General features: G+C 34.6%; 3 protein-coding genes across 3 annotated transcripts in view; all 3 read left to right on the top strand.

Annotated features, from left to right (window-relative positions):
• The window catches only part of LOC107564742 (A disintegrin and metalloproteinase with thrombospondin motifs 20-like), a 97,830-nt gene extending 95,272 nt beyond the window's left edge, over positions 1-2,558 (top strand). The window contains exons 26-27 of the mRNA XM_016249888.1: positions 662-832; positions 2,490-2,558. Coding sequence (XP_016105374.1) covers positions 662-832; positions 2,490-2,558 — 240 coding nt within the window. The remainder of the gene's footprint in view (positions 1-661; positions 833-2,489) is intronic.
• A 572-nt stretch (positions 2,559-3,130) lies between these two features.
• Positions 3,131-4,012, top strand: LOC107564741 (A disintegrin and metalloproteinase with thrombospondin motifs 9-like). Its single transcript, XM_016249887.1, has 2 exons — positions 3,131-3,256; positions 3,780-4,012. The coding sequence occupies exons 1-2, from the start codon at positions 3,154-3,156 to the stop codon at positions 4,010-4,012; spliced, it is 336 nt and encodes a 111-aa protein (XP_016105373.1). The 5' UTR covers positions 3,131-3,153.
• Positions 4,013-5,215: 1,203 nt separating this feature from the next.
• LOC107564740 (A disintegrin and metalloproteinase with thrombospondin motifs 9-like) lies at positions 5,216-9,468 on the top strand. Its single transcript, XM_016249886.1, has 3 exons — positions 5,216-5,335; positions 5,859-6,048; positions 9,363-9,468. The coding sequence occupies exons 1-3, from the start codon at positions 5,233-5,235 to the stop codon at positions 9,466-9,468; spliced, it is 399 nt and encodes a 132-aa protein (XP_016105372.1). The 5' UTR covers positions 5,216-5,232.
• Positions 9,469-10,865: the final 1,397 nt, after the last annotated feature.

The following is a 10,865-nucleotide window of genomic DNA, read 5'->3' as shown; positions in this document are numbered from 1 at the left end:
TATATATATATATATATATATATATATATATATATATATATATATATATATATATATATAAATAAAAATAAAACAAAGCCTATATTAGGACTTTACTTTCATGCACAAAATGTTAATATGTCATGTCACAAATAGAAAAAGCTGTAGTTGTTTTATTTTATTAGCAAATGAACACATTGTACTTATACGTAAGAGACTTTTATACAAAAATCCCAAGTCACAATCAGAGGAAAATGAATTTTATTTTATTATAATGATGAAGAATCAAGAATAAATGTCCCATTTCACCTCAAAATCTGAAGAATAATATTTAAAAAATGTGCATGATAAAAACAAAGCCTATTATTAGCACTCATTACTTTCCTGCTAAAACCCAGTGGTCCTAAAGCAGGAATATTTCTTGATTTTGGTGTGCTTTGGGGCTGAACTCTGTGTTTATGGCTGCTTCTTGTCTGAATGTAATCTGAGTGATTTGTGTCCCTCCGTCTCTCCAAACGGTCAAATACGGTTGTTGTTTATGCCCCCTCTACTGTTAATCATTTAGTAATAATTAATATTTCCCTGCCCACAACATTCACAACAAGTCATTTTATATGGAGAAAGTAATTATGATTTGAGGGAAGATTAGTAAAACGTGTGGCTTTGATGTGTGTGTGTCCAGTGTAGCGCGAGCTGTGGCCGCGGCCTGAGGTCCAGATCTGTGTTTTGTGTGGACGGAGGGATGAAGGCGGCTCCGGAGAGCGTGTGTGATGCTTCTCTCAAACCCCACACACACGAGCCGTGTCACAGCGCCACCTGCCTGTACGTCTGGATCAGCACCGCATGGACTCAGGTGCATCTGCAGTCTCCACACACCTCCTCAGAGAACAATACTGACCTCATAAACTATCACAGGGAGGAGCTGGATTGATGGAGCGACTGCTTTTCATTCACTTTCTGCTCTAGTTCACATAAAATAATAATAATAATAATAATAATAATAATAATATAAAATAAATAAATATTAAAATAATGAAATCCCTTTACTTGCTTCTCAAGTTCACATAAAACATAAATAAAACAATCAATAAATAAATACATTCATTTACTAGCTGTTCCAATTCACATAAAAATAAATAAATAAATACATAAATAAATAAATAAATAAGTAAATAAGTAAATAAATAAATAAATACATACATACATACATACATACATACATACATAAATAAATAAATAAATACATTTACTAGCTGTTCCAATTCACATCAAAATAAATAAATAAGTAAATAAGTAAGTAAATAAATAAATAAATACATAAATACATAAATTCATTTACTAGCTGTTCCAATTCACATCAAAATAAATAAATAAATTAATTAATAAATAAATAAATAAATTAATTAATTAATTTACTAGCTGTTCCAGTTCACACAAAAAGAAATAAATAAATTGATTTGTTTACTAGCTGCTCCAATTTACATAAATAAATACATAAATAAATAAATACATACATACTGAAATTTCTTCATTTGCTGTTCCAATTCACAAGAAAGAAAGAAAGAAAGAAAGAAAGAAAGAAAGGATGGAAGAAATGCACTTGCTCCTTCAATTCACATAATAAATAAATAAATAAACATAAAAATAATGAAATTCCTTCCTTTCCACTACAATTCATATGAAAAAAAGTAATAATAATAATAAAAAAATTTTTAAAGAATAATATATATATATTTTTAATGATAAGAGCATTAGTGTTTGAAATTCATGGACGCTTTGTGTTTGCCTCCTAAACTCATATTGAAACGTGAGTTTTCTCAGGTGATGAGAAACATAAATCCTCATGTTAATGTTTGTAAGTGAATAATGAATGCATTCCCATTTTTATTCAGAAAATAATTTTAGAATTCTTGTCGTATAGTAAGTTCAAAGACTCTATAATTGTCATTGCTATTATTTTTGTTATTGTTATTTAAGTTTATTTGTGACCCTGGAGCACAAAACCAGTCAATTTTGTGAAATAGGGTCGGACAATATTTGGCCGAGATACAACTATTTGAAAATCTGGAATCTGAGGGTGCAAAAAAATCTAAATATTGAGAAAATCATCTTTAAAGTTGTTCAAATGAAGTTCTTAGCAATGCATATTACTAATCAAACATTAAGTTTTGATATATTTATGGTAGGAAATGTACTAAATATCTTCATGGAACATGATCTTTACTTAATATCCTAATGATTTTTGGCATAAAAGAGAAATGTATAATTGTGACCCATACAATGTATTGTTGGCTATTGCTACAAATATCCCCCAGCGACTTAACACTGCTTTTGTGCTGCAGGGTCATATATTATTATTTTGTGTGTTGTCTTTTTAAGACAAAATTGTTGAATTATTGTGAACATTATTTTGAAAGGGTATTGATTGAGTTGATATAGCCGCTGCTGCTGACATGGCATCAAATAAATGTAAAGTAACTGAATCTGAATGAGTGCTGTGTGTGTTTCAGTGCTCGGTGAGCTGTGGCTCTGGACTCCAGCGGAGGTCTAAATTTTTTAGACTTTTGAAGGCACATTAGCTTTTTGTTCTGAACAAAAACAGCAGACGGGATTATTGAAAATGCAAATTCATCCTCTTTCACCAGAGCCACTGAGAAACATAATTGTTTATACTTTGGACTTTATTTCTTAAAAATATTTTAAAGGCTGAAATGTGAGGTTTGTCACTTTATAAAACTCTCTCTATTTGTGAAAACCTGATATTGAACTGCAAATAATGTTTTTGCATGCATTTTATGATTTAATTTGTTGCCATAGACATTGCCCAACCCCACTCATAGTCTTTATTTTATTTGATCAGGTCTTAAAAGATACCCTGTAAATTATTTCTTTCTTTTATAATTTATACACTTTATGTTGGCTATTTATATTATGCAATGTTATATGCAATCCAGACCAGTGGTTTTTAATAGCACAAGAACTCAAGTGTGTATGTGTTATGTAATTTACCGCAGTTTAAAGTGCTGGAAAAGCTTGAAAGTGCTTGAACTTGAGTTTGTAAAAGGTATAAGAACGCTGATGAAGACAAGCGCTGGTAATGATGTGCGGTGCAGTGAAGTGAGCTGGTTTTGTGTGTGCCGTTGCTAGTGTTCTCAGACGTGCGGCGCTGGAGTCATGCACAGGACGGTCCAGTGTCTCAGCGCTCAAAACCTCCCGTCTCAGAGCTGCCCGCTGTCCAGCCGGCCGGAGACACACGCCACCTGCCGACAGACCGACTGTGAGTTCATGTCCAGGCTTTCCGGGGCTCTTTTATTTCTGGCATAAAAGAGAAATGTATAATTGTGACCCGTACAATGTATTGTTGGCTATTGCTACAAATATCCCCCAGCGACTCAACACTGCTTTTGTGCTGCAGGCTCACAAATACATTAACATTGTCATGTACATTACCATGCTAATCCCTCCAAGAGTTGTCATGACAGAAATGAAGATTAAGTTTGTTTTTCTGACCTCATCGACAGATGTGTTATTATTTTAGGCATAAACTCACTTCAGTTTGATAATTCTTCAGAAGACAAGACTTGATATCTTCATTCATTTTGCATCTCAAGGAAATGCATCTTAAGACTGTTTAGATATTTGTACTGGAAAACAAGACAAAAACACTTTTTTTTTTTGCCGTGTATTTTCAGTTTTAGTTAACTGTAATAATTCTGTTGTTGTGTTTCTGTTGCTTGGTCTTAGAAAGGTCTTGAGTGTGTGAAGCCTGCAGAAGCGCTGACGTGTGTTTCTCTGATCAGGTGAGCTGCACACGAGCTGTCGAGAAGTTCAGGTGAAGGGAGGCGTTCAGAAAGATGGAGAGCATTACATCAAAGTCCAATCCAAGATCCTGCAGATCTACTGCGCCGAGATGCAGAGCGGTTTCCCCAAAGAATACGTGACCCTGCGAAGCGGCCAGACCGACAATTACTCCGAGGTGTACAGATACAGGTACAGAGACACGCCTGGCTTCAGTGACAAACCAGGGCTATAATGACTGAAAGTCTCTTCTGCTCACCCAGGCTGCATTTACGTATTTGATCAAAAATACAGTAAAAATTGTGAAATATTATTAAAGTGTAAAACGCTGTTTTCTATGTGAATCTCTGTTAAACTGTCATGTATTTCTGTGATGCGCAGCTGTATTTTCAGCATCATTACTCCAGTCTTCAGTGTCACATGATCTTCAGAAATCAGTATAATATGCTGATCTGCTGCTCAAGAAACATTTCTGATTATTATCAATGCTGAAAACATATTTTTGTAGAAACGGTGATACACTACCATTCAAAAGTTTGGGATAACTAGGAAACTAATATTTTTATTCAGTGACAGTAGAGACATTTTAATGTTAGGAAAGACTTCAATTTCAAATAAATGCTGTTCTTTTGAACTTTCTATTCATCTGTGAATCCTGAAAAATAAAATGCATCACGGTTTCCACAGAAATATCGGGCAGCACGACTGTCTTCAACATTAATAATAATCAGAAATGTTTCTTGAGCAGATCAGCATATTATACTGATTTCTGAAGATCATGAGACACTGAAGACTGCAGGAATGATGCTGAAAATACAGCTGCGCATCACAGAAATACATTACAGTTTAACAGAGATTCACATAGAAAACAGCTGTTTTACATTATAATAATATTTCACAATTTTTACTGTATTTTTATCAAAGAAATGAGACTTCTGAGATTTCTTTCAGAAATATCACAGCTCTGTTCCAGAGTCAAAGTCTGATATTAACATGTTGGTTTGTCACTTTATAAAACTCTCTCTATTTGTGAAAACCTGATATTGAACTGCAAATAATGTTTTTGCATGCATTTTATGATTTAATTTGTTGCCATAGACATTGCCCAACCCCACTCATAGTCTTTATTTTATTTGATCAGGTCTTAAAAGATACCCTGTAAATTATTTCTTTCTTTTATAATTTATACACTTTATGTTGGCTATTTATATTATGCAATGTTATATGCAATCCAGACCAGTGGTTTTTAATAGCACAAGAACTCAAGTGTGTATGTGTTATGTAATTTACCGCAGTTTAAAGTGCTGGAAAAGCTTGAAAGTGCTTGAACTTGAGTTTGTAAAAGGTATAAGAACGCTGATGAAGACAAGCGCTGGTAATGATGTGCGGTGCAGTGAAGTGAGCTGGTTTTGTGTGTGCCGTTGCTAGTGTTCTCAGACGTGCGGCGCTGGAGTCATGCACAGGACGGTCCAGTGTCTCAGCGCTCAAAACCTCCCGTCTCAGAGCTGCCCGCTGTCCAGCCGGCCGGAGACACACGCCACCTGCCGACAGACCGACTGTGAGTTCATGTCCAGGCTTTCCGGGGCTCTTTTATTTCTGGCATAAAAGAGAAATGTATAATTGTGACCCGTACAATGTATTGTTGGCTATTGCTACAAATATCCCCCAGCGACTCAACACTGCTTTTGTGCTGCAGGCTCACAAATACATTAACATTGTCATGTACATTACCATGCTAATCCCTCCAAGAGTTGTCATGACAGAAATGAAGATTAAGTTTGTTTTTCTGACCTCATCGACAGATGTGTTATTATTTTAGGCATAAACTCACTTCAGTTTGATAATTCTTCAGAAGACAAGACTTGATATCTTCATTCATTTTGCATCTCAAGGAAATGCATCTTAAGACTGTTTAGATATTTGTACTGGAAAACAAGACAAAAACACTTTTTTTTTTTGCCGTGTATTTTCAGTTTTAGTTAACTGTAATAATTCTGTTGTTGTGTTTCTGTTGCTTGGTCTTAGAAAGGTCTTGAGTGTGTGAAGCCTGCAGAAGCGCTGACGTGTGTTTCTCTGATCAGGTGAGCTGCACACGAGCTGTCGAGAAGTTCAGGTGAAGGGAGGCGTTCAGAAAGATGGAGAGCATTACATCAAAGTCCAATCCAAGATCCTGCAGATCTACTGCGCCGAGATGCAGAGCGGTTTCCCCAAAGAATACGTGACCCTGCGAAGCGGCCAGACCGACAATTACTCCGAGGTGTACAGATACAGGTACAGAGACACGCCTGGCTTCAGTGACAAACCAGGGCTATAATGACTGAAAGTCTCTTCTGCTCACCCAGGCTGCATTTACGTATTTGATCAAAAATACAGTAAAAATTGTGAAATATTATTAAAGTGTAAAACGCTGTTTTCTATGTGAATCTCTGTTAAACTGTCATGTATTTCTGTGATGCGCAGCTGTATTTTCAGCATCATTACTCCAGTCTTCAGTGTCACATGATCTTCAGAAATCAGTATAATATGCTGATCTGCTGCTCAAGAAACATTTCTGATTATTATCAATGCTGAAAACATATTTTTGTAGAAACGGTGATACACTACCATTCAAAAGTTTGGGATAACTAGGAAACTAATATTTTTATTCAGTGACAGTAGAGACATTTTAATGTTAGGAAAGACTTCAATTTCAAATAAATGCTGTTCTTTTGAACTTTCTATTCATCTGTGAATCCTGAAAAATAAAATGCATCACGGTTTCCACAGAAATATCGGGCAGCACGACTGTCTTCAACATTAATAATAATCAGAAATGTTTCTCGAGCAGCAGATCAGCATATTATACTGATTTCTGAAGATCATGTGACACTGAAGACTGCAGTAATGATGCTGAAAATACAGCTGCGCATCACAGAAATACATTACAGTTTAACAGATATTCACACAGAAAACTGTTATTTTACATTATAATAATATTTCACAATTTTTACTGTATTTTTATCAAAGAAATGAGACTTCTGAGATTTCTTTCAGAAATATCACAGCTCTGTTCCAGAGTCAAAGTCTGATATTAACATGTTGCTAAACTAATGTTTTGATATTTCAAGAAGCACTCAAAAGTGCTGCATTTATTTGATCAAAAATACAGTAAAAATTTGAAATATTATTACAATTTAAAACAGCTGTTTTCTATGTGAATATCTGTTAAACTGTAATGTATTTCTGTGATGTGCAGCTGTATTTTCAGCATCATTCCTCCAGTCTTCAGTGTCACATGATCTTCAGAAATCAGTATAATATGCTGATTTAAGAAACATTTCTGATTATTATCAATGTTGAAAACAGTTGTGCTGCACAATATTTTTGTGGAAACCGTGATGCATTTTATTTTTCAGAATTCACAGATGAATAGAAAGTTCAAAAGAACAGCATCTATTAGAAATAGAAACCTTTTGGAATTATATAAATGCATTTACTCCCACTTTTGATCAATTTAATGTGTCCTTGCTGAATAAAATAATTATTTCTTTCAAAAAATCAAACAAACCAGTTAATGACCTTAATTTTTAGAGATTGTTTTAATAATTTATTTTTATGTAATGCACTAATAATCTCTTGCTTCTCTGATTGTTTAGGGTCAGTTTAGTATAAATCTCAGTGGAACAGGACTGAAGGTCGCAGAATCCACTAAATGGGTTTCCCAAGGCAACTACGTCACGGTCAAAGTTCACCGGTCAGAAGTGAGGACGTGGATTATTATTATTATGATGATTATTATTATTATGATTATTATCAGTGTTGGGGGTAACACATTACAAGTAACGCAAGTTACGTAATCAGATTACTTTTTTAAGTAACTAGTAAAGTAACATATTACTTTTTAATTTATGAGTTTTTTTTTCAAATAAGTTACGCAAGTTAGTTACTTTGTTTCTCATGCATTGAGTGACAGCTTTGGTGTTGCCGTGGTGACAGAAATCAGGAGTAAGTGCAGAGCGTACAGTAAGAACATGATTTACTGTAGTTATGTATTTATTCATCTCACTGCACAAAAACAGATTCAGTGTTCCTCAAAGTGAAGAAAAACAGTGAAGTGCAAACTCAGGATGTGAGGCAAACCTGCTATAATTAAATGTGTTAAATTAGACAAATATATTTGATCTATTTAATCCCATTTTATTAACTAGTGTCTTTGCTGCTGACCTTCGATGATCCAATTCAACCATCCTAACTTTAGATAAACTTTCTACTGTACAGATGCGAATATGCGTTTCCTTCAGCCCGAGGCTTATTCATTTCACTTTTGGTGTAAAACCGCTTTTACATTTGCCAAAAATACAATATATATGTTTTTTTTAATATTAAAAACAAACAAGCAAGCCCTGCCCAGATTAAAAAAGTAACGCAAAAGTAACGTAACTTGTGTTAATTCCCATAAAAGGTAACTAAGTAACATAATTAGTTACTTTTTAGGGAGTAACACAATATTGCAACCAGTGTTGGGGAAAGTTACTTTTAAAAGCAAAGCATTACAATATTGCGTTACTCCCTAAAAAAAGTAACTAATTACGTTACTTAGTTACTTCTTATGGAAAGTAATGCGTTACGTTACTTTTGAGTTACTTTTTAAATCTGGGCAGGGCTTGCTTGCTTGTTTTTAATATAAAAAAGTTCTTTCTTTATAAATATAAAAGCCCTTTCACACCAAAAGTGAAATGAATGCGCCTCAGGCTGAAGGAAATGTAAACTCACGTCTGTACAGTAGAGGGCGCCGCTCAAACACATCTCATGAAGAATACGACGCAGGAGAAGAAAGTTCAACACTATTCAGCAATAACTAAAATGTTATTGTTATTAAGTTTTTGTGCAGTGAGATGAATAAATACATAACTACAGTAAATCATGTTCTTACTGTACGCTCTGCACTTAAGCCCCGTTCACACTAAGAACAATAACTATAAAGATAACTATAAAGATAACGATATTAGCATCCACACCAGCGAACGGTATCGTCTGTTTATTCTAAGCGCACGCTCGTCTGCCACTTTAATTCTTGAGCTCGTTACAGCAGGATGGAATCTGATTGGCTGTAAGTGTTTTATCGTTCATCAGCTGGGGAAACATCGTTTTGAAAGTGATTCCAACGATATCGTTCCTCTGTATCGTTATCGTTATAGTTGTGGTGTGAACTATGCTATTCTTTAATATTGAGAACGATTTTTAGAACTATATCTTTATCGTTATCTTTATAGTTATCATGCTTGGTGTGAACGGGCCTTTACTCCTGATTTCTGTCACCACGGCAACACCAGAGCTGTCAGTCAATGCATGAGAAACAAAGTAACTGTTACTTATTTGAAAAAGTAACTCTGATATTTCCTTCTATTTAATTAAAAAGTAATGTTACTTTACTAGTTACTTTTAAAAAAGTAATCTGAGTACGTAACTCGCGTTACTTGTAATGCGTTACCCCCAAAACTGATTGTAACGCATTACTTTTAAAAGTAACTTCCCCCAACACTGATTATTATAATAATCATTATTGTACGCAGTGATTTAATCATCGTTATGTTGTATTGTTGCAGGACGGTAGCAGAATCTACGGCCGCTGCGGCGGTTTCTGTGGGAAGTGTCTTCCTCATCCTCATACGGGCCTTTTTGTCAAAATCCAGTAAGAAAGACGTCCACTAAATCAACTTGAGAAAAACTCGTCACGACTGATTCGCATGTTTTTTTTTTTCACGTCTGGCAGCTACGCTAAACAGAACAAGTACGAAACGTCCCACTTCTGCACTTTCCGAAAGTTACAAGAACCAAATAACTACGAATCAGGACGGTTCGGGATGCGGATTGGATTCGTTTTTATGCGGAAACGTGGGTGAAATGATCATTACATGGATGTAGTCGCGTGTTCTTGTGAAAATGAATCAACATTTGGTCAACCATGTTAAATGTTAGATTCATTTATGAGCAAATCCTGCTCGTTTAACAGCACGTTTGAGGGTTTCTTTTTAGTTTTAGTTGTAGCAAACGGTCAAATCCTTCACTTTGGGCAGAGTTTTGACAGAAAAGGATTCATTTAATAACTTAAAAAGCGTTTCATAATCCAAAATATCTGCTCTTTTTCCAGAAGGACATGAACTACTGCACGTAAAACACGTTTTAGATTTTTTTTTATTTCATATGGAGCAAAAGACTCTGACGACAGCAAACTGCTTGATATGAAAACATAAGTAATTTAATGTTTTGTGTATTTGAATGTTTTACTTGTGTCTTGCATCAAAGTCTGGCTTAAAATGGGTTTGACAATCTAGAAGAAGGTAGAAAACACTGCAAAGGAGCGCTACTGAAATCTCTTTATCCTGACGATCGCTTTCAGCTTTAGGTAAAAGCGTCAGCTAAATGCATAGATGTCCTTCTGAACTAGTCTGGTTAATATATATGATATTTTATTAATATTTAATAATATACTGACATCAGTTAACGGTGCTAAAAAAGAGTTCATAACATGACGTTTGCATGTGCTTTTGCATTTTACACAGTTACTAATCTGATTCAAAACAGAAGCAATCATTAACATTTGTGCTAAAATAAACCAGCCTAAAGTGGTTTGCTGGGTTAAGCTGGTTTAGGTGACCAACTATTTGACAAGTGCGACAAAAAAAGACCAGCTAACCTCTGAAACCTGTCCTAAATCAGGTCACAAAATTCAATTATTTGACAGAATAAATTGAATTAGTTGACACTGACGGTCAGTTTTTATAAAGCAAATACACTACCATTCAGAAGTTTGGGGTAGTTAAGATTTTTTTTTATGTTTCTGAAAGTCTCTTCTGCCCACCAAGGCTGCATTTATTTGATCGAAAATACAGTAAAAATTATCAAATATTATTACAATTTAAAATGATTGTTTTCTGTGTGAATATATTAGCCTAATGTAATTTATTCCTTTAATGCAAAGCTGAATTTTTACCATCATTACTGCAGTCTTCATAACCAGCTAAATCAGGTCACTAAAGTAAATCATGTGACATAAAATGGACTAAATTAATTAATTTAAAGTCAGATGAATTAATACAGACAAACAT

This window comes from Sinocyclocheilus grahami, unplaced genomic scaffold (assembly GCF_001515645.1).
Source record: "Sinocyclocheilus grahami isolate Dianchi unplaced genomic scaffold, SAMN03320097.WGS_v1.1 scaffold958.1, whole genome shotgun sequence".
NCBI lineage: Eukaryota > Metazoa > Chordata > Actinopteri > Cypriniformes > Cyprinidae > Sinocyclocheilus > Sinocyclocheilus grahami.
This window is presented reverse-complemented; position numbering and strand designations above follow the sequence as displayed.